General features: G+C 40.6%; 2 protein-coding genes across 4 annotated transcripts in view; one reads left to right on the forward strand and one right to left on the reverse strand.

Moving 5' to 3' along the window:
• The window catches only part of LOC311278748 (nuclear factor 7, ovary-like), a 1,193,180-nt gene that overhangs the window by 1,092,013 nt on the left and 76,998 nt on the right, over positions 1 to 24,169 (reverse strand). The gene's annotated exons all lie outside the window — the stretch shown is intronic.
• On the forward strand, positions 521 to 23,063 carry mmp23ba (matrix metallopeptidase 23ba). 3 transcript variants are annotated; one of them, XM_084389782.1, is made up of 8 exons: positions 521 to 831; positions 12,362 to 12,497; positions 12,814 to 12,953; positions 14,119 to 14,286; positions 15,814 to 15,978; positions 16,146 to 16,256; positions 19,976 to 20,102; positions 21,575 to 23,063. In XM_084389782.1, exons 2-8 carry the CDS (start codon positions 12,370 to 12,372, stop codon positions 21,747 to 21,749), a joined length of 1,014 nt encoding a protein of 337 aa, XP_084245908.1. In that variant the 5' UTR covers positions 521 to 831; positions 12,362 to 12,369; the 3' UTR covers positions 21,750 to 23,063. The 3 variants fall into 3 exon arrangements, with proteins under 3 accessions (XP_084245908.1, XP_084245907.1, XP_084245906.1); XM_084389781.1 differs by having other exon boundaries at positions 563 to 831; positions 12,435 to 12,497; XM_084389780.1 differs by having other exon boundaries at positions 564 to 831; positions 12,358 to 12,497.

Raw genomic sequence — 24,169 nt, forward strand, 5'->3', positions numbered from 1 at the left:
AGTTTGAATTTTGAGCATTTTAGGTTTTTCTATGTGAACTGAAGCATTCCTCGCTTTCCATTCATTCCTAAGGGGGTCAAATTGACCCGTGAATGAAGGATTCGTTACTTTTTTAAATTTCAACCACAAATCTCCTCGAATCCATTATTTTTCGTGTGTAGCCTATTCGTGGTTCAAGTCCTAGACTCTTGGACCCCTCTGATGAACACTCAATTTTTTTTAATAAAAAAAGACTTTCGGGTCAAAATGACCCGAGGGAAAGATGATTAATCAATCAATGTAATTCCTAAAAGCCAAACCAAAAAAACTGATTGCAGATTGTTTTAGTTCGGATAGCAGAACGGAACGGTCTGTTCGTGGTTGTTTGTACATGAAATGAACTATTAGGCTACTTGTATTTTAAGTGCAAGAATGATGCAAAATCAGGAGGCAAAATCAAAAGCAGCTGTCTCTTGAAAGATGATTAATCCTCCAAAAATGACAATGAAACAGCAAGTGTGGTAAAAGCAGCATTGATTGCATTACAATGTGTGCAGCTGTGAAGCAGTCAGTGTGTTTCTCCATCTGAGCTCAGTCTCTGCTGAACGCTGAACACTGACGGAGAAGACACGCTGTCTGTCGGGAACCCAATGGCAAGACAAATAACCCACGGGAGTAATAATAAATGGTGAGGTTTGATACGTCTTTGTTAAGGGCAAATATTTGGACGTTGACGTCGCGAAGATGGTGCGTGAAGTTCATGGAAAGCTCGAAGGGCTTGTTCTGCTGGCGCTGGCCGGGCTCGGGCTCTTCATGCATGAAGTCACGGCTTTGCCTGCCTGGAGATTTGAGGTATGTCATTAGTTTCTCATCAGGACTAATACTATTTCAGCATAACTCTTCTTCCTTGCATAACTCTAGACGCGCGTCAAAGCGGCGTCACGCGCGTGATGTGATAGCCATTGATACGCTCGAGTTATACAACTAGAAGTCGTTCACACAGACTGGACGCGTCCTTGCGTTCATTAAAACGCGACGAATGGGACAGAACGCAACGCAGGGGATCTGAGACGCGGTGAACTGCTTTTAACTTGACGCGTCGTCTTCAAAACGCAACGCTCATGATGAGACGCGACGCAATGACCAGCGACGTGTGTCTGGCGCATAAAGACAGCATTGATATCACTGACGGACTTTTGCAGGCATTCCCATTACCTTTCATCTGCATTTTCATTCTTATTTATGTGTTTTTTCGCTACATTTCATTTATGTGTTTTTATTTTTTGTTCTCTTTTGCTTTTACGCTCTGAAATTTTGGAGGATGCATCTTTGGCTTTTCCAAAAAAAAAAAAAAAAAACCACCAAAAAAATTGTAATAATAACACATTTGTGGGGTTTTCAGGTTTGTACACTTTAAATGATCTATGCCAGTGTTCTCTTAAAAAAGAAAACTAAAAAACAGCAACACACTTTGGTAACACTTTATTTTTCAGTGTCCTTAGTAATGACCATAGTAATAACAGTAAATTATGCATAATTACATGCAACTAACCCTCAACCAAATCCTTATCCTACCCTAACCTTATAGTAAGTACATGCAGTTAATTAATATTACTCAGTACTTAATATATAATTACACTGTAACAATGACACCTTAAAATAAAGTGTAACCAACACTTTTAGCATATTTAAAATCTACTGTTGTACTCATTTTCTTTCAAGATATATAATAATCAGCATGAAAGGTTAGTTTTACGCTAGTCTTTTCTCCTCTATTGTGTCCTATATCCGAGTGAAACGCTTCAGGAACAAGAACAAATGTGGGTGGGGCTTGATTGTGTCCGTGGGGAATTGATCGGATGGTTGTGGTTTGCTATTGGCTGATCTCATGTGAGTGACAGGTTGCCTCGTCATCAGAGAAGAGAAGAGAAGAGATGCTGGAAAGAAGGGGAAGTTATTCTTCACGATGACAGGTTGCTTGGAGGCACATGTAGCTCTGGAAATATGGCCACTCTAAAAACATTTCTGCTGAGCCAGAAATGCCATGAGAGTAATTAGACTAAACATTTTTCTAAATGTTTAGACCTCGTAATGCTTAATCAAAATGTCACTGGATCTTCCAGTGAAGCGTCAGTCTTCTCTCCGGCGGTGATGTATGCGGGATTCTGCAATCATTCAGTGCTCTTAAGCCCCACCCCTTAAGCGCACGCTCATTTGCATAATATTTTGAGTGACACACCCTTCGCCTCAACATCCAATCAACAACTGATGCACAGAACCAAGCCCCGCCCATGCATTTTCTGAGTTTCACTTGGATGTATATTACAATGTTTCCATGTCATCCCGACTTTAAAGTGTAATTTTAGGCATTTTTATGGTATTTGCTACAAATACGAAAAGACGGTGCAGAAACCTGATTTCAGTCGATCTAAATAGCTCAGACATGATGCAAGAACAATCCCTTATAGATGTCACTGACCTCATGCAGTCTTGGCACTTCTTAAACGTTTGTGCAATATTGATTGTAGAAGGAAGGAATGCTTGCAGTCACATGATCTTTCTTTCTTCCATCCTGAAATAATATTTGGATTGGCAAGGGTCTTATGAATCAGCTTCTGTCAGGACGGTTTACTCACCTGTGTGTTATTGACCCCTCGACTGTCTCTGGGATTTTAACCCTTGCATTTCTTGTCGTCCAAGGATTTACATCCTGACTGGTTTATGGAAGTTTAAACTGTGATTTGTGTGTTTGTGTAGCTGTTTGCTTTTGGATTATTACTACACTTCCTCAATAAATCTGTATCCCGTGCACATATCAGACCTTTCTATTTCACACAAGACTTTTCTGGATCTAGCTCTCATATACATCTTCCTGCTCTTGAATAGAACTCATCTGAATTCCTATCCGCTCACAAGGCCATATATATATATATAGGAATTCAATTGAGTTCTCTTTCACATCTTCTTGCGCTTGAACTGACAAATACAACCAAAATTATGTCAAAATATCCCTCGTAAAGACACTGATCTTGACTGAATAACTTTTGTAGCTTTAATAAGGATATAGGCTGTATTTTATTTATAAAAAAGGAAACTATGCTGGGTTATTGTTCATTTGATTAGCCTGTATTTGATTTCTTGAACTTTGTTCATTTGTATTTATTAGTTTTTTTTATTTATTTGTTCTTATTTTATTACTGACTTTTTATTTGCCTTTCACGATGTTTGAAATATATTAAGTCTAGTTGTTCCCTTTCAGTCGCTCACATTCGACGTAACGTCGACGTGACAACGTAATTGGGATCACTTCAGGGAGCTTCAACTTCGATTGTCTACAGAACGAGCCAATGAACGTTGGCATGCGTGATTCACGTCACGCGCACCGCCCCGCCCCGCCCCGCCCCGCCCCGCAGCACGGGTATAAACAGGAAGTGGAAAGAGTATTATTTTTTCTTTTCTTTCTTCTTTTCTTCACAAAAGGAGCAATTCCTTACTCCTGGTTGCATTGGCCTCTATCAACGAATCGTGCCTAGAATTCGGCCCGGATAACTCTCACGTGATCCTGAGACCCCGGCCCGGATACGTGCCCAAGGTTCCTACCACTCCCTTCCGGGACCAGGTGGTGAAACTGCAAGCGCTGCCTTCAGAGGAGGCAGACCCGGCCCTGGCTTTCTCTGTCCCGTTCGCGCTCTGCGTCTGTACGTGGTCCAAGCAGAGGATGGCCCACTGGACCTTGGCTTACGAAGCCCAACCCTCTGCCCGCCCGGGTTGAAAGCCCACTCCACTAGGGACGTCAACGTTTATTGGCTCGTTCTGTAGACACTCGAAGTCGACAGGGCTCCCTGAAGTGATCCCAATTACGTCGTCACGTCGACGTTAAGTCTCCCGTTCCCTCCTTCAGGGAACGAGGGTTACATCAGTAACCGACAGAGGCGGACAGAGTACACAGCTTCATTACTTGAGTAAAAGTACAGATACCCCTTGCTAAATTTTACTCAAGTACAAGTAAAAGTACTACAGTCAGATGTCTACTTAAGTAAAAGTACTGAAGTACTTGTTGTTAAAAGTACTTGAGTATCAAGAGTACAAGAGTACATTTTTTAAATACTGCATTACTACTGCCACAGTGCTTACATTGGTAAACACAGCAAACACTTGAAGCGAAAACTATCATTAACTTGTTCAGAAAATTGAAATAGTCTGGCGAGGTGGGGCCACGGGTTGGCACATTCCCGGGATGGACCTGCTGCGTCTTCATCCATTGTTTCGTCCATGGTTTCGTCTCTTATCTAAATCTGACAATGGAGATGACTTTGGTGGAAAGCTGAGGTGATTGCTGATAGGCTGTCCCAATCAGTGGCGCCTGCACAATCCAATCACGTTTGAGAGGGAAACAACAAATTGAGGGTTTCCGAGATTTAATTTTTTATTATTTTTTTTTTTTAGATGAAGTAACGGGTACTAACGGTTATGGATAGAAATGTAGTGGAGTAAAGAGTACAATATTTGCCTCTCAAATGTACTTGAGTAAAGTCATGAGTACTCCCCAAAAATGATACTCGAGTAAAGTACAGATCCCTCAAAATTGTACTTAAGTACTGTACTCAAGTAAATGTACTCCGTTACTGTCCGGCTCTGGTAACCGAGACGGTTTTGCTGATAGGTTTGTGAAAACCATGGGCAAGTTTCTCATGCACATGTAAGTGCTTTTAATAGGCTGCTGATTTTTGCTAATTCAGCTGTGAACAAAATATTTAGCAAAAAGACACAGTATAAAAAGATCTGTTTTCTAAACGTTTGACTTTTTAAAGAAGACTTTTGCTCAAGCTAAAACCAAGAGTGTTATTTGATTATAGCTAAATATGACTTCTAATGAATCCAAGAGTTTACTAGGCCTATATTTTAAAGCTGAAAGTAGCAAGAGCTAAATTGTAGACAATCTCTGTCTGCTGTATGCAGTTCAAAGCAAGATAAATCGTGAATATTTACTAGTTCTTAAATGTCTCACTTAATTCTGTTCAATATTACTGTACTGTACTACTGTACTGTTCAATAATGCTATAAACAATCAGTCTGTGATGGGTTTGCCATCAAAAGCATTATTCTCCATGACATCTGGCACAGTTCTGGCCCACATCTCCCACATTTGTCTGGCCCAAATACGGCATAGAACGACTGCGATGTCTCAACCTGTGTGTGGCTGACAATAGCATACATATCCGGGCCTCATCTGGGCCAACTATGGCACATATGGCTCAGTTCTGGCAGCGTCAAAAGTTACATGGGCCACATCTGGCCCACACACAGCAAGCCACAACACACACCAAAACCAGCTTGATGTGTGTGGGCCAGATGTGGCCCATGTAACTTTTGACGCTGCCAGAACTGAGCCATATGTGCCATAGTTGGCCCAGATGAGGCCCGGATATGTATGCTATCTGGCAGAGGACCTTGTTATTTGTGACCCTGGACCACAAAACCAGTCACATGGGTACATTTTTTGAAATTGAGATGTATACATCACATGAAAGCTGAATAAATAAGCTTTTCATTGATATATGGTTTAGTAGGATAGTAAAAAAAATCTGGAAACTGAAAATCTGGAATCTGAGGGTGCGAAACATTGAGAAAATCTCCTTTAAAGTTGTGCATTTATGTTGGCGATTGTGCTGCATTCACTCACACAAATACATGTTTTATATATTTACAGTAGGAAATTTACAAAATATCTTCATGAAACATGATCTTTACTGAATATCCTAATGATTTTTGGCTTAAAAGAAAAATCGATAATTTTGACCCATACAATAGTTGACTAACCTTTAGTCACTAGAAGAGGTTTGGTCGACCAAACTTTTATCAGTCGGTTAGTCGCAGAAAAAACAAAACTCCAAAGTGGCGAAATCACGCAGTCCGTGAGGGACAGATTGTTAACAGGGAATCCAAACATTCATCTATCGTTCATCGACTTCAAAGTCGGCTCGTTCTAATGTTAACCTAGATAACTGTGCGCTAATATTTAGCACATATTCAGGTGTTTGTGGGGAGAGTGTGTTTACTGCATGACATACCGTCGCCGGTTTATCGCTGCATTTAACTTAAAATACTCCATCCCTTTTGCTCATACGGATAAGAGTAACGCAAACTGTAAAGGGTCTACTTTTATTCCTGTAAACTCACAATAACAGCAAACCGTTGTGCTTTTTTTAAAGTAATGAAACCAGTCAGGATGCGCTTTCTGCCGTCTCAGTCTCAGTGAACTTGAACACGTCACAGAAATGAAGCCAAACTCAGCGTACACTTTCCTCACAGACGTGTGAAATATATCTAGCCTATAGAAAGTTTGAAATGTCCACTTTAAAATGAACAGATTCCAATGGAAAGTAAATGTTCTCAGATTGTGTAATCCACATGAAACGTGCAGATAGGCCGAAAAGCACAGAAAACATTACCGATAAATTATTAAAATGTCTCACATTCATGATCATTATGTTTGCCGGTGCGCTGTGGCTTTATGTGTGCGTTTGAGCGCTGATTAGGCTATGTATTCTATAGCCAATTAAACGCTCATTATTATGATTTATGTCTTATTAATATAAACGTGCAATTAGTCGACTAATGGCTTAAAAGAACGACTACTAGTCGACTAGAAGTCTTTAGTCGAGGGCAGATCTACAGCAGGGTTTGACGACGGACCACCGTTCTCTCTAATGATCGCCAGCAATGATTATTAAGTTTGGTGGCATTGCATTGACCAACCAGAGGGCAATCAGAGCTGAAATCAAATCTCTCAGTCATATTCATAAACTTTGGAGGCAGTAAGAAGCAAGTAAACAAGATGAGGATGAAAAATCCAGAATAAACCAGCATGAATTCCATATTTTCAAACAGGATATACAACTACAATCATATCCAATCCATGTCGTTAGACACAGGAACAGAGGAAGGATAAATCTCTCTGCTGGATGGAAAGGCCTGTAGGTAGAAGGTTTATCCAAGTGTCTCGGGAATAGTTTGGCTGCTTTCCTCTTCGTATTTCTGCTACTCTCGAAGAATCATGGCATTTTTTTCTTTGTAGCTCCACACCGCATAGCAATACATGACAAGACACTGTGACCTACATTTCAAGATCTCCAGCTCATTCCCAGATATACAGCTCAGTAGAATCAGGGTTCAAGGGGCTATTAATGGGAAACCCGACAGAAACGTGATGTAATACACAAGAGAGTGACATCTCCGCTGACAGACTCAACATACAAAGCTTCATAATCCCTCTCTGGTTTAGTTATGCCTCTTTCTGAAGCCAGATGTGATAATTCAGAGCATTCTGACGTCATGCTCCTTTCATGACAAAAAAAAAAACTAGTTTCTTCAGAGCTATCTTTGTAGAGAGCGAATGATCAAACACTTTCAAGTCATTCATACGAGTCAGTGGAGAACCAGTTACTCTTTCCTACTCTTATTGGCTCAGATAGATTTCTCAAAGGTCCTGATAAACGGACTGGTGTGACGTCATTCTGAACAAAGTCAGGCCAAAACTCATTTCGGGACTTACTGGAAAAGTTCACTCTGAAACACCTTCAAACTATAATTTGTCCTTGTGGTGATGATGTTGTTTATGTGTCTATGTGGTGTTTTTAATCTGCTTTAAGACAAAGCATGTGTAAGTTCATAAGTCGACACCATTGCTGAGTATTTCCTCCTTAAAACTGCAGTGAACCAAAGACAGTCTCAAACACACGCTTTGAAATCGCTGGTGTTTCTGACGTCACAAACTACCTTGTAACCAATCAGATCAACGTGTGATCGTCAACCAGTGGATCTCTGAGCTGAGTGAGTGAGTGGAGGCGGGGCTCATTTGCATATCCATAGAACCGCGCATACTAAATGAGGCAAGGGTGTCGAGTTACAGTCAAGATATTTTAAGGCAAATAAATAATGTTAAAATATGTAATTCTGGTGATCAAAGACGAATTTTAAGGGATAAAATGATTGACTACAGGGGGACTTTAAAGGTCCTGATAAACTTAAAGCGAAATAGAAGAAGGAACTGGTTGACGTCATTTTGAAAACAATTTTAAGTTTATTTCGGGACTTTCTGGAAAAGTTCAGTCTGGCTGGTAAACACCTCTGATCTCCCATTGGTCGGTGTGGTGACGATGTAATAGGTGGGTGTGGCTCAGAGGCTCCGCCTTCTCTGAGGTGTAAATCTTCTCCGGTTCATTTCTTCTCCGGTTCAGACGCGTCTCTGGAGAGACGCTTTATAGCAGAAACTCAAGCGGTGATTCGCACTGAAAGAGACTGACTCTGTAAGCAATCTATTGTATAAAGTGATGTATGAATAAAGCTTTTAGCTTTAAAAAGTCAAACGTTCAGATAACAAACATTTTTATACTGTCTTTTTGCTAAATATTTTGTTCACAGCTGAATGAACAAAAATCAGCAGCTTATAAAGAACACTTACATGAGGAACTTGCCTATGGTTTTCACAAAAATATCAGCAACAACAACTAGACTTAATATATTTCAAACATTGTTAAAGGCAAATAAAAAGTCAGTAATAAAATAAGAACAAATAAATGAACAAAATTCAAGAAATCAAATACAGGCTAATCAAATGTAAAATAACCCAGCATAGTTTTCTTTTTATAAATAAAATACAGCCTATATCCTTATTAATTAGTTATTCAGTCCAGATCAGTGTCTTTACAGGGATATTTTGACATAATTTTGTGTGTTCAAGCGCAAGAAGACGTGAAAGAGATTACAAAGTTTCCATCCCAAGTCTTGGCCTCGGTTCAAGGTGTTATCGCCAGTCTAACAGAGAAGCTAAATGAGGAAACTGTGGCAATCATACAGGCTCCAGATGGACTAAAGGTTTCACAATGGATGGAAAACAACCAGAACTGGGTGACAAATGCACCTTCTGGTTTATCTCTGTTCCAGTGGGTTCTTGGGCAATGGAAACCCATTGAAACCCGTGAGCCCCCGTGTCCCAGTTGCAGATAGTTGCACCAAATTCCAGTTGACTTGTACATTGGCAAGCAGCACCAAACCTCAGACCTGGGCAAATAATGCGGCTTCACGTCGTGTCCCACTATAAAGCTGAGTTGTATGTTTAGGGATGGACAATTGATAGAATATCCACCAATTTTGAGGCATTGTTGTTGAACCGTCGGTCTAAATCCTCTGTGATGTCCATAATCAGACGTACAGTTTGCAAAGGCTTATATGCATTCTGGATATCTCCCCTGTGTACCAAAATATGTTCTAATATGTTTGGCTAATGTTCCCATTAAAATATGCAATCTGAATCTTTTCTGAATGCTCAAAATAGTAGTAAAATGTTATTTTTCTTGGCTATGTGAACATTTCCCTGTCAGCTGGGTATTAGCTTCACATTCGGGATGCAGCGATATGAACATTTTGTCCGAAACCGATAATTCTTTATATTTGAAAGTCAATAACTGATATATTCGTCAATAAATCTAAATCCAAATTTGTATATAATTTTTGAGAGCCTGATTACAAAAACAAAGTCTCACCATTAAATCCATGTCCCAAACACACAATTATGTTCTCATTATAATTTAATGTAGCCGATATGACAGACTTGATAGACCGACATATCGAGCATCTCTACTTCACATAATCTTGAAATGTATTCATTACATCCAAGCCTTTATGTTTCTGCTTGGCTGTTGTGTGCTTTGAATGATTCTTTAGATAGTCCTGTGACTTTCTGCTTATAGTTGCAGTAACTCTAGAGAGACCCGTCTGGAGTCTCCAACTCCTTTACGTCGCCAGATCGAGGGCAGCTCAAGACTTTTAATGTTATTAAACCGGACGGCAAGCTGATCGCCCCGAAACATTGCCATTTGGGAGTTCCACTCTGTCAACTTATGTTGGATCCAAAATACCTTTTTCCATTTGAAATTATTTTCCACTGGACAGAAATGTCCTGATTGCCAAGAGTGCGGCTTAGAAACCCGTGTCATGTGATATAAAGTCAGTCTGAATCAGTTCAGGAATGTCCTCTCTGCCCCGTCGGACCAAAATAGTCTCCATCTCCACTAGTCTCGACTTTATCTGCGTTTTCAAGTGGAGTCTGCAAGCCTGTTCACTTTTAAAACACTCGCACACTATCAACACTTGACCCTTTTCCAGAAGACTGAGATGAAAAAGTCAGCAAAGGACGTTACAGCCCGTATAGGAAATCATGCTGTCATCCAGTCTGAAGATCGTGCGCTCTCTCTCTGTGAAACAAAACGGAGCCAAGCTTCATGCAAACACTGTGGATTTCTAACCCAGGGACTGTCTGGCGTTTGTGTGTGTGTGTGTGTGTGTGTCTGTGAATGTCTGTTTCAGACACTGGTTTAGGGTCAGATTACCAGTGAAGTGAAGCTTTGGACAGCGTTATGAAACCCAGAGAGTACGCTCAACATTAACTTCAGAGTTCAAATTCAGGCCAAATACCTTCTGGAATTACAATATAAAAATCAGGCTGTTTTTTATGGCTAGTAAGAGGAATGTTTTAATTTTTATTCATTTAGACTTGGCATCTTCCTGCCAATTCATTACAGTGCACATTCTTATGAAATCAAAACACATTCTTTTGTGGCTATTAGCTTTGAGGCCTTCAATATAACTGACAATCTTTTAGCGCACACACACTTAAGAGTCTCGTTTTCCTGCCAAACTGACTCTAATTATTGATCTTGCATGCATGGGTTTATGCATATTTTTGTCCAATACAATCCTCTCGACAGTTAAATTGACCCTCCCACTGGATTATAAATACTATCTGTCCCCAGGTATTATTTGGTCGAGTTGGCACTATTGTCATCGTTCAAAGAAAGTTGCTGTAATTCAATCACTGCTGATTCGAAATATATTCATGAAAGTGTCTTCATTGCTTTCAATCGTGCTTTTGAAAAAGGACCCTGGGATAGGCCACGCCCCCACTTCATGTAATAGGCCCCACCCCTACATCCTGTGATAGGCCCCGCCCCCTACTTTCTGTGAAGGACATCGACAGAGGAAACAATTTCATGGGGTCTTTAAAGTTACATTAATTACTTTTTGTTGTTGATGATAGGATGATTTTGTCAGCAAGTCTCCTACTTTATTGATACTTTGGGATAACAAACTCCCAGAATAAATGTTGTACAACTGTAGCTCAAATCTGAATCCAAAAGTTTATTTACACACAGTCTTTCAGTTGTTGTAAGAACATGTAGTGATATGATACTGATCTTTTACTCTCTCTATTTTAAATTAGCTGAATCTTCCTTGATTACACATTCAATTACTGTAGTAATGATATAATTTCACTTATCTTCCCCATACCATCAAGTGTTGGCAGCTCTGCATCTGATTTTAATTATTGTTTGTTTAAATACACTGGATGTCAAAGTTTAGAATTATTAACATTTTTAATGTTTCTAAAAGAGTCTCTCCTGCTCACCAAGGCTGCATTTATTTGCTCAAAAATACAGTAAAAATTTTGAAATATTATTACAAAATAAAACAGCTGTTTCCTGTGTGAATATATTGTTACATTTTATTGATTTATGTGATTCAAAGTTGAATTTTCAGCATCATTACTCCAGTCTTCCACAACAATCTGAATCAGCACAACTGTTTTCAACACTGATAATAATCATAAATGTTTCTTTTAAGACTGGAGTAATGATGCTGAAAATTCAGCTTTGATCACAGGAATAAATTACACTTTACAATATATTCACATAGAAAACAGATGATTTACATTAGAATCATATTTACTGTATTTTTCTTTAAATAAATACAGCCTTGCTGAGACTTCTTTGAGAAACATTAAAAAGTCTTAATGATTGCACACTTTTTGACCGCCAGTGTCGATAAAATGACTGCATTAAATTCTGTTGTGTTTATGTGATTCAACCAAATGTTCTCAGTCACAATCTTGAACAAATCTAATATAAGCTCAGTAGCAGATCAGAGCAGCTTGGGGTTTTAAATGAAGAATTGTTCATATTTTCCACTTGTGAAAATTGTAGGCTACACTAAATATTATAATAATGTAATGTATTGAGCAGCATCACACCAATGTTTTGCATGCACAGTCCTGAAAAGAGCATTAAATAATTGGCTTACATCAGATAAAAAGAGAAATGGGACTTAACAACCGAACCGAGCTTTCCTCCGACTGCGCTTACTTCACTCCCGACTAATCAACACAAGATGTGTTTCTGGCTTAACAAAGCCGTTATTAGAGCGAATCACCTCACAAGTGGAGTTATCACTCTTTCAGGAGCAAACGTGGCACAGACGGACCTTCATGGAAAATCCTGCTCACAGATCAATCTAATCTAATCTGAGATTTTTTTGTCCAAGGAAGAAGCTCTCATGTCTGGTGTTTTAATCATTGGGATTCATAAAGACGCCCGCTCCCATGTGCTTCACCTTTCCAGAAACAAACGCTACACGCTCACTCCAGAGAAACTAAAGTGGGACAAGTTCAAGCTGACCTACAAGTAAGAATCTACTTCTGTTTTTATATGTTTGTACCACATCACAGCTCTAACACTTTAAGCCTTGCATGGCTGCTGCTGCTTTATATTTCATAAGTCCAGAAAAGCATTAGGATTGCAACTACATATCAACTAGCTCTCATTAGAGTATTAGTAGACTGATAAATTAGGGTTAGATTTAGTAGAGTAAGTTGACATGAAGTTGCATAGTTACTTATAGTCAGTAGAATGTCTAAAGTGGACTATAGAAATAAACTGTAACCACTAGATGTATGTTTTTGTTAACTTTGCTTTGCGTGTCACTGTTGTGTTTGTGCAGACTGCTGTCGTTTCCCAGGAATCTTCTGAATGCCAGTGACACGAGGAGAGGCGTCTCCAAGGCCTTCTCCATGTGGAGCGACGTCTCGCCCTTCAGTTTTCGTGAAGTCCCTTCCGATCAAGAGGCGGACATCAAAATCGGTGCTTCAACACATTCATACGTTTGTTTGTTGCAGTTTGTTGTGTTCTGTCATTTTAGACCAAAACACTGTACATTTTGGTTTTGTGGAATATTTCATCGGAATGGTATGAAATTTGGTAAAGGTTTTGGCACTTGGTGTTTTTGGCACTACAGCTTTCCTGTAGCTCAAACAGTAGAGCGTTGGCGCTAGCAACGCCAAGGTCATGGGTTCGATTCCCAGGGAAAGCAAGAACTGACAAAAATGTAAAAAACGTGTACCTTGAATGCAATGTAAGTCACTTTGGATAAAAGCGTCTGCCAAATGCATAAATGTGTGTGAACACACACACACACACACAAATCATGTTCATGATTCGAAAAGGTAAGATGGCCCTTAATAAAATATAGTCGCACTTGTGTCGTTCGCAGTCAAAAATGAGCGCATTGGAAACGAATGGGATGCAAATTTTATCTAGTGGAAACGTTTTGTGCTGGGCTCAAACTAACTCTAACTGTGGCAAAATCAAAGCCATAAATCTAAACAAGCTGTGTTTTAAATTTGAGGTTGAAATCTAAAAATAGTATTTTTATGCATTTTTCACAATATTAAACTTAAACTTATCTCACCTATTTTTACTTCCACTTTTAAAAAAAAACAACTTGTTTCACTTCAGCAATAATCTGCCAAGTGTCTCCTTTAAAAAGAGACCAAACTTAAGTCTGTTGCTCCAAAGCGTTCAAGATCTACGACAGTTTTCAGGTCTATGCTCAAAAAGTGGATCATAACTATTCCATAAATATAACTTTGTACCATACAATTCCCTATAAATAGTAATTATTAAATTAAAAAACATTATCAAACTAAAATATAGTACATTAATTTAATTGAAATAAAAAATATGGTAATTTTTGACCGCCACGCGAACATCACCAGAGGGTTAAAGTAACACAGAATAATGAATAAAAGATAATAAAACCAACACCTGATTAATCCTTTATTACATAATCATCATGAATAATGATTAGCATTTGTGATGTGGTTGAACTGAGATAAAAAGTTTTTCAATGGGGCTAATTCTGAGATGCATTATTCATGGCAGCACAAACAAATCTGCAATATCTGCTGTGCCATAATGCGTATAGAATGGGATCTTTGGATCATATTGGTTGTTTGCCTTTCGGCAGGTTTCTACTCCGTAAACCACACCGACTGTCTGCAGTCCTACTTGCACCACTGTTTCGATGGCATCACCGGGGAACTGGCCCACGCCTTCTTCCCTCAGACCGGAGAGATCCACTTCGATGATGACGAGTACTGGATTCTGGGAAACATGCGCTTCAGCTGGAACAAAGGCAGGTGTCGTTTTCCCCCACCGAGGTCATGTCTGTCCACACGTTTGAAAACGAAAAAATGTTTGCTAAATAAAATGATCCTGTCAGAAGAATTGCGTGATAACTTTATTATTTATTTTTCCGTCTGTATCATCTCAGTGAGATTTTGTGAGGTGAATTGAGCGTACATTAGCCAACCCATACATTAGAAAACGGCGTTTTCGTTTAAAAACGCTCTCCGTCCAAAACGCTAGCGTTTTCAGGCGTTACGCTAGCGTTTTCAGGCATTACGCTAGCGTTTTCAGGCGTTACGCTAGCGTTTTCAGGCGTTACGCTAGCGTTTTCAGGCGTTACGCTAGCGTTTTCAGGCATTACCCTAGCGTTTTCAGGCGTTACGCTAGCGTTTTCAGGCGTTACGCTAGCGTTTTCAGGCGTTACGCTAGCGTTTTCAGGCGTTACCCTAGCGTTTTCAGGCGTTACGCTAGTGTTTTCAGGCGTTATGCTAGCGTTTTGGACGGAGAGCATTTTAAACGAAAACGCCATTTTCTAATGTATCTGGATTAATGTAGACGTAGCCTCAGTGTGAACTAAGAAAATTTGAATCTGATTATTTACTTCGCTGGAGAAAGAGTGCAGAAATTGTTGCTTCCTGGGTGTTACGATGTTTATTATGCCAAAAGAAATAGAGATATCATTAAATTGACCAGACAAAACATATCAAAACCCCTACTTAAAGGCACACTATGCAGTTTGTTTTTCTCAAACAGCGCCCCCTAGAGTCGCTGTGGAGTACCTGTATTTAACGTTACTGTCGTAAATACCACTCACGACTTCCGACCGCGCTTTCTTCATCGGCTCTGCCATGATTCACGTCTGAGATGCGTGCTAGTGTCTTCCATAGAGGCTCTTCATATGTTGTTGTTGATGTATGTGACATCGTGCCGTAAAGCAAGTCGTGATTCTCGCGAGATTTGTCGGGGCGCCACCTCTCAAACCTGTTTTGCGGGATGATTCGCCCTACTACGAGTTTCGTTTCCCATCGAAATGATTTCGAAGCTGTTATATTAAGGTACAAATCTTGCATGGTGTGCCTTTAACCTGCAAGTGCCTTGTTTTCAGTTTGAAATAATAAGAAGCTAAGAAGCAAAATTTTCCAGTTGAATTCTCCAGTTATTAATTTCTTTAGCCTCTGAAACAGGGTTGAGTTGAAGCATTTTGTCAATCATAAAGCCACAGTTGTATATTCAACACCAAGTATGTTCTGGTTGGCTGCATTTGTGTGGCGTTTTTGCTTTTAGTATAAAAAAATGACTTATTATTGGAAATGTGTCAAATCGTGCCTGGCCAGAACACTTTTGTATGATTTCCTGCTGGTAAAATAAGATGTTGAATTCTTAAATTCTGGAAGGCAAATCATGCAATTTCTAGAAGGCAAGTAATAAAGCGTCTCAGCTGGCAAACTTTTACACGCGCATGGCAGGCGTTTGTTCATGGGAAGAAAAAAGCCGTTTTGAACGTGTTTCTGTGTGTGATTGTCGTTGTATTCAGGAGTGTGGCTGACGGATCTAGTTCACGTGGCGGCTCATGAGATCGGTCATGTACTGGGATTGATGCATTCCCAGAATACCAAAGCTTTAATGCACCTCAATGCCACACTGACGGGCCGCAAACTAATTACTCAAGATGAGGTCTGGGGCTTACATCGACTCTATGGTATTTTACACATAAGCACAAATAAACATTCAGAAATATGTCAAATCTTTTATTACTTATTTTGATTTTGATCTTTGATCTTTGATTTTGATCTTTGATTACTTATTACCTTTCTACAATTACCTGACACCTTCTTATTTGAGGTTTTTCTGTCCATGCCACTGCAGGATGTTTGGATCGATTATTTATCTGTCCTTCTTGGGCAAGGAAGGGTTATTGTGACAGCAAGAGGAGGCTCATGCAGAAACACTGTCCGTCCAGCTGTGACTTCTGTTACGGTAAGAGGCCTGTTACTCAGACCAGGGATCACCTAAAAAACGAATTGTGTATAGAAAAACCATGAGACATTAGACCTAAACTACATAAAGTTTGGTCCTCATAGGAGCTTATTCCGGCCACTTAGATAGAAAGAGATCATCTCAAATACACGTACAGCAAATAACCACAGTTCGTCTTGCTTTTGCATGTCTTTTAGAGGCAAGTTTATTTGAAATAGATTACACCACAGGTGTCAGAAAGTGTATTCAAATAATGGTGCAGAAGTCTCTGCAAACTATTCTACCGAAAACAGAAAATGCACTGAACGTGGGTCTAAACTTGTAATGCTAGGGAATGAGATGAGGAGTGAAATGTCAGATTTTTTTTAAACAAACAAGTTAGTAAAGAAAGAGTGGTGCTGGAACAAGTTTGTGTGACAGATGCTCTAGGTAGGAATCAAACCTTGGACTTCCAGATTGCGTTGTGCTTAAAGATTCAAGGGTACCCAACATTCCCAGAAATGGCTGACAAACAAAGTACGTTCAAGGGAAAACAAGTGAAAGCAATCATCATGATTTTCAGCTAAATCCTAAGAACATAGAGAGGGTCCGTTTAGACAGGAGCCCCTCCCATAAGAACAGTTCCTGACGTTCCTGGAGCTATCCCAGACAGCAGCTTAAGCCACAAACTTATTCCCCAGACCTGTTGCTGTCTGCGTTTCCACCGCGGTCTAAAGTACCGTTAAGAGTAGGCAAATTAGTCCGGTGACGTAGGACTGCGCGCTACTTTACAGTTCCCGCTGGATTTCATCCTCTGAATTTAAGCTTAATAAAGCCTGAACCTCGTAATCTGTCGCATTTTTTAAACTCCATTGTTGATTCGAATAGCAAACAACTGTTACTTCACGCTCCGCAACAGACGGTGGTTGACATAAAATGCTGCGTGGAGTCAACCAATCAAAATGCGGCATTAACTCAATCAGTCAGCATGTTCAGTGCCCAAGTCCCACCCCTGAAAGTTCCTGAACTTTGAAAAAGGACTACCTCCCGAGCAGAGACTTCCTGAGGGGGAAATATTTACCCGGAACTTCATTTAGACCCTGATGATGTGTGGCACAGTGAGGAGCTACAGTAGTGACTGGAGAGAGAGAACAACAGACATCAGGCTTTGAGTGTGAGATGTGAAAGGGGCCAGCAAGTGTCACAGTTAGAAAAGGACCCAAAAGCTAAAGCTGGTTACAGAGATTTATTGAATAGCAGATAAATGATAAAATAGGCTGTCTGCCGGCCACCGGATGTCTAGAATGAAACTCAAAAGGACTAGGCTGCAACCAGGCGGGGTGAAAGGCACAGGTAGTTGCTGTCAGAAAGCACACACTGGAAACGATGAGTACTGACTCCACTTGGCAGAAACAGCAGCACAGAATAGCAGGCTTGTTGGCAGAGGATAACAGGTGGTACCTCTTGTCTGATACACACACAGGACGGAACAGGACAAGATTAAGAAGAGGTAAATCACAATGATGAGGCGTCTGTAACAGGCATGAATGAACAAACAATAAACCGACAAAGAGGAGAGAAGACGAGATTTAAATAGAAAGAAGATCAGGGCAAAGGGGAACAGGTGTGAGATGATGAGCGAGGGCCCGAACGCTGATTGAGATAGCGGACAGCCGTGCGAGAGCGCACGTGCAGAAGAGGGAGAAGGAAAACAAGCTGAGGAATCAAACTTGACTCCTAACAGTAAGAAACAGGGCTAATCTTTCGGAGGATCTTGAAGGGATCAATGAAACGCGGGCCCAGTTTCTGAAACTCAATAGGAAGAGGGAGATCCCTTGCTGAGAGCCAAACCTTCTGGGCTGGACAGAGTAATGCTCCAGATCTTCGGTGCTGATTAGACTTTTCCTATTGCTGTTCAATTGGGCTGTCCAAGCCCTCCTTCAGGAACTCAGACTGGCACAAGGGGACATACTTACAGAGGAATGGTATAAGGTGTTAGCGAACTCTCCCCTACTCAGATGTGAGCTCTAAGAAGTGTGGTTGTTACAGACCAAGCATCTTAGGGTCTTCTCCTGGTTAACCCTCCCTCTTTGATCATTAGATTGAGGGTGAAAAACGAAGACAGGCTGATGGATTATCCAATGAGACGACTGAAAGCCTTCCAAAACAGGAAAGTGCCCTGGGAGATAATGTGAAAGTGGTGTTCCCATTCTTTAAATACCAACTTCACAGATTTCTGATATCAAAGCTCCTTTCAGGGTGAGGTCCGAGGCATCTACATCCTCACTGAAGAGCAACTCAGGACATGGAGGGTCAGTATGGGTATGGTACTCGATCCCTGCTTGAGCTGAATAAATGCCTGACCAGCCTTCACAGTCCACAGGAACTGCCTTGATGGATTCTCAGTCAGAAGTGGTTCTGCAGTAAAAGGGTTCTGCTAGTTTCAAATGAATCATCTGTAAAAATGGGCAAAACCTAGGAAGCGTTGAACTTGTTTGCAGGGTTTTGTCCCATGCATTGACCAGCCTAAATGGCATTACCTAGTAATTGTAAAGACCAGTAGGGGTGGTGAAGGCAGTCTTGTGAATGCACAAGGTGTTCTGGAGATACAGTTTGGTGAAGATGGTTGTACTCTGAAGAAGTTCAAAAGCAGTAGTCATTAATAGTATTGGATATCAATTCTTTATCTTGAACCAGTTGGTCCTTTTCATCCCTCTGGAAATTGATGTTGAGTGGGAGACAGCCATCCTGGTTTCCTACAAAGAAGTTACCACCCCGAGCTAGTTAAGGAATGAAGGAACCCACTGTTAAGGGCCTGTACTCTCCATTCCAGTTCTCTCTGGAGCAGAAAATTAACAAAGCTTTACTTGTGGTGAACAGGTTCCAAGCAACTTAATGGCTCAGCCATAGGGTCTATGGTAGACCTTCCTGCAGACTTCAGTTCCAACCCTTATCTCACACATCTTCCTGTTATTTCTGGTTCAGGTATGTCTGATTAGGGTTGGCTACCCCTGGTCTATGGGGTAGAAGTTACATGGCACTACATTTGAAGAGGCCAGCAACTCTTGAGAGGCAGGTGGCAACGCAGAAGAGTCAAGTAGTGGTGTGAGATAAACAGGCAATAGCTTGAGGATGGCAGAGTGACAGACAAGAAGTATAACAGTTAGAGCTCCATCTAGTCCAAGATCTAGAGGACCAGTCAATCTGTGGATTATGATCAGAGGTAGCTTTGTGGAAGATGATTGGAGATGATTGGCAAGTGCAGTCCTTAAAGTCACATCTGAATTGACGAAGACCTTGAGATTATGATGCTCTGTCTCATGTACCACACCTTTTTAAAGTATACTCCATTAACCGTGAGCAACGTATGCTCACAATAACTCCGCAGTCATACTCTGCATGCTTGAATAAGCATTTGAGATCATAAATGGGCATTTTGTGATATTTGATTCAAATGTGAAGCGGGATTTGGAATATTAGATGCATGGAGACTTTGCACCACACATTTTCTGATTCCCCAACCTACTTAACACTGTCAGCATTTTTTCACTTCAGCCACCACTCCCAATCCAAAAATTTAGTATATTAATGAATAGATGTTTGGAGTCAACAGTGGAGAGGGAGCGAGGCCACCTTCAACACTGGGAGTGTAAAAGAGAACAATTCCACTGCTAGCAACCATAATTCATTGATGTTCTGGATGAATAATAAGTGCTGATTTCATTTTAACTTTCAAACAGAATTCCCATTTCCCACTGCCCCGCCAACTGCAACCCCCCCACGGACAAAACACAAGTTTGTTGTGGAGGGAAAGAACCTCACCTTCCGCTGTGGTAAGAAGATTGCAGCCAGGAAAGGCAAAATCTAGTGAGTTCTTGTTTTTCCACACACAGATTGTTACCATTTCTTGGACTGGTTTCCATATTCATGCTGTTTTAAAAAAAAGTTTTATTACACTGCCTATAAAAGCATTTGCCCCTTGGTGGTTTTTGTGTTTTATTGGTCTACAATAGTGCTTCTCAGACCTGTCCTGGGGATCCCCCACAATCACATTTTGGATGTCTCCCTCATAGTCACACCCAATTCAAGTCTTGCCGGCTCTACTTATGAGCTAATGAGTTAAATCAGGTGTGTTTGATGAGGTCCACATCCAAAATGTGCAATGGTGAGGTTTGAGAAGCACTGTTCTACAACATTGAGGCAGAGGATTTCATTTGGTGTTTTTTGACACTGTACAGAAAATATTTGTTATTTATTTAGGACTTTGCCAAATATTTGTTTGCACTTCGCAGTGATATTCACTTAACCCCTGTAAAGGGGCTTTCGCACCGGAGGAACCTTTTTTTATAATTCCTAGAACTATTGGCAAAGTTGTCGGTTTTTGGCGCGTTCGCACCGCAGGAACTACGAATGATTTTAGTTCTAGGAACTCCTTTTGGAGGAACTAATTTACTCCTCCTTCAAATCGGTCTAAACCAGCGCTAATATAGGAACCTTCCGTGATAGTAGTGTTCGCTGATTGGCCGAACACACGTGAAACACCAGCACCCGCCATTTTTAAAAAGGCTGTGTAAATACACAGATTATAGCCTATATATTTACTCCAGAAACTAACTCTACGAACATTGAAAAAAGTGATAGATGGGCGTATTAACCTTTAAGCTGAGGAGAAAATCGAACGCAACATTGAGGTCTGTATGGACACTCTAGGTCTCTATCAGCTGTTTTTCCCATTATTTTTCCTGCTGAGGCTCAAGCCGGTGTCATGTTCTCAAATGAATTAAGACCTGGGACGGTGTCGTAGGAACATCCTAACTCTGAATCCTATTTTAAATTTGTGTGCATGCACCTGTAGGAAATCTGAAGGAAATGTTTTGTGAAAAGCTGGGCAACTCTGGCCCTCTATAGGTCCACTGTCCTGCAGAGTTTAGCACCAGTCCTGGATCAAACTCCTGAAGACCTTGATTAGCCTGTTCAGGTGTGTTTGTTTAAGGTTGGAGATTAACTCTGTAGGAAAATGGATCTCCAGGGCCTGACTTGCCAACCCCTGGTTTAAATATATGCCATTATTAGTGAATGAGACCCATTATCTCAGTTTTCACTCCTGGTCCATGGGACCAAATTTGATGCAATGCAAATGATTTTGGTGATTACACCAAATGTTGTCAGTTCATATGACAACAATCTAAGATTATGTGAAAGGGAACATGAAGTGCTTTGGTCAATCCTTTAAATTTGCACAGTTTGGGATCTGGATGTTTTTCAGGTATATTCAAGCATATTTAAGGTTTGTGTTTGTTACAAACGTCCTAACCATGAGCATTCTCCCACTCCGACAGCTGGTATAAAGACGGTGAGCTTCTGGAATTCTCTCATCCCGGATACATTTCCCTGAAAGATGACCACATCACAATCGTGGCGAACGCCATCAACGAGGGCACATACACCTGCGTTGTGAGGAAGAAGAACAAGGTGCTGACCACGTACTCTTGGAGGGTACGAGTGCGCTTCTAAGATACTCTTAAAGATTTAGTTCACTTCAGAAGAAAAATTTCCTGATCATTTACTCTCCCACACGTCATCCAAGATGTTCATGTCTCTCTTTCTTCAGTCGAAAAGAAATGAAGGTTTTTGAGGAAAACATTCCAGGATGTTTCTCCATATAGTGACTTCAATGGGGTCCAACGGGTCGAAGGTCCAGATGTGAGTTTCAGTGCAGCTTCAAAGTCTCGACACGATCCAGCCGAGGAATAAGAGTCTTATCTAGACAAACCAGCCGCCATTTTATAACAGAATAGTCTGCTCACGCACTTTAACCTCACTCACACACACACACACACACACACACACACACACACACACACACACACACACACACACACACACACACAAACAGCTTTAACCTCACACACACACACAAACAGCTTTAACCTCGCACACGAGCGGTTCCGTTTGTGCTTTGAGACGCGTTCGGTCTTTCCATTATCAAATTCCGTCATGTAAATAGCGAATCTGCTATGGCACGAGCGCAACTGGCATTTAAAGGGAATGGGAGATGAGACTCTGATTGGTTTAACACACGTGAATCCCAAAACACACCCATTACTCATGAGAATAGGGACAACCCTTTTAGACCATGCACGAGAGCACCGACCATTTTTCCCGTCTTTAAACTAGCAAAGGTGGATTCGGACACGCCCTAAATGAACTTGTGCCGTGCGCTTTAGACCATGCGCTTAGATTGTTAAAATAGGGCCCAAAAGGCTAATATGTTCATTGCATGTGTGTGTGAAGTAAAAGGACACGAGCTCTTGAAGCTCTGCCTTCTGCACCGGGAGCAGCAGCTCATTTGCATTTAAAGGGACACACAAAAACGGTGTGTTTTTGCTCACCCTCAAAAAGTGACAATTTTAACATGCTATATAAAAATATCTGTGGGGTATTTTGAGCTAAAACTTCACACACACTCTGGGGACATCAGAGACTTATTGTACATCTTGTGAAAAGGGCATTATACCACCCCTTTAATTTCTTTCCGACTGAAGAAAGACAGACATGAACTTTTGGATGTGGGGGGAGAGTAAACTATCAGGAAACTGTAATTCTGAAGTGAACCACTCCAAGACACAGATTATAGCCAGAACATGAGCTCAGACCAGCGTCCTCTGACCCTGATCCTGTGGTTTCTGATCAAGGATGAAAGTTCATCACTCACTCGGGCACATATTCATATCAGTTCATTCACATTGCTAAAAGTTTTGATATCAGGGTTTTTACGTGTTGTAAATACATTTCTTATTTTGCCAAATAAAACAATTTATTCTATCAATTTGAAGCCTTCGTTTAATCGATTCAAAATGTTTAAAGTTTTAAAATTACAACAAATTTCTGAACGTCTTAGTATTGTTTGTTTCTTCAGTGCTGAAGGTGACATGAACAAAGCCTGACGATTCACAATATCCAGCGTGATCTGAGACTGTTCGTTTTAAATATTGAGTTGGTTTAAGATTAGCTGCATCACAGACGAACAACACGACTCTCTCACTATATTCCACAAGCATTTTCCTTTCACAGACAAAATAATCAACAGTATGAAGTACTGGTAGAGATCCAGGCTTCTTCAAGCTTCTGGTTTCAATTCTGCTGTAACGCACAGGGGACTCGGCCCGTTTCTGACTGTAACTGGTGTGAGATGCCACCCGTCCGCATTATAAGCGTTTATTAGGAATCCTGAAGACATGGCAGCGATTTAAAGAGTGGAAAACTAGTGGAAAACAAACGGTCATGAGGGTAGACGGCGCACTCCTGAAATCCCCTTTTACAGCTGGAAACAAACGATTCGAGACCTTATATAATGAGGAGCAAGTGGGGATTTAACTCCAGAAAAATGACTTGGAGATTTTCACATAACAGAACACTTTCATATTGTTCCAAACCCAGAAGACACTCTTTGCAGAAAACAAAAGAAGGATTTGTGAAGAATAAGCTGGCTGCGTTTCAGAATACTGAAGGTGAGGCTTAAAAAATAAAAAACAAACACAAGTTGTTCAAACCCAAGCATAACATACAAGTGTGTGTGACTGAAGTGCTATAAGTCATATGAACGCTTAAGACCAAAATATACATTGTTATTCAATGGAAAACATCTCTACTGTAGCTCTCAAATCAAATATGGCAACATTTTCTCAAGACATGCATGATGATGATGATGATTGGCACTCATGCAGCGCTTCAGATTTACAGTGTTAGTGTTCAGGAAAGATTATTAATGAATAAAGGCCCGTTCACACCAAGGATGATAACTCAACGATAAAGACCTTCTACATGTAAAAGAATAGTCCACATCTATAACGAGGAACGATATGATTGGAATCACTTTCAGAAAGATTTTTTTTTTTGACAGTGTTTTAAGACAAAGCATGTGTAAGTTCATA

Source organism: Rutilus rutilus (assembly GCF_951802725.1).
Source record: "Rutilus rutilus genome assembly, chromosome: 19".
NCBI classification, from domain to species: Eukaryota; Metazoa; Chordata; class Actinopteri; order Cypriniformes; family Leuciscidae; genus Rutilus; species Rutilus rutilus.

Excerpts from the sequence above, each read along its gene's own strand:
- mmp23ba (XM_084389780.1), top strand. The coding sequence starts at position 724 with ATGGTGCGTGAAGTTCATGGAAAGCTCGAAGGGCTTGTTCTGCTGGCG. Across the intron at positions 12,498-12,813 it reads AAGTTCAAGCTGACCTACAA|ACTGCTGTCGTTTCCCAGGA; the intron begins GTAAGAATCTAC and ends GTGTTTGTGCAG. Across the intron at positions 12,954-14,118 it reads AGAGGCGGACATCAAAATCG|GTTTCTACTCCGTAAACCAC; the intron begins GTGCTTCAACAC and ends GCCTTTCGGCAG.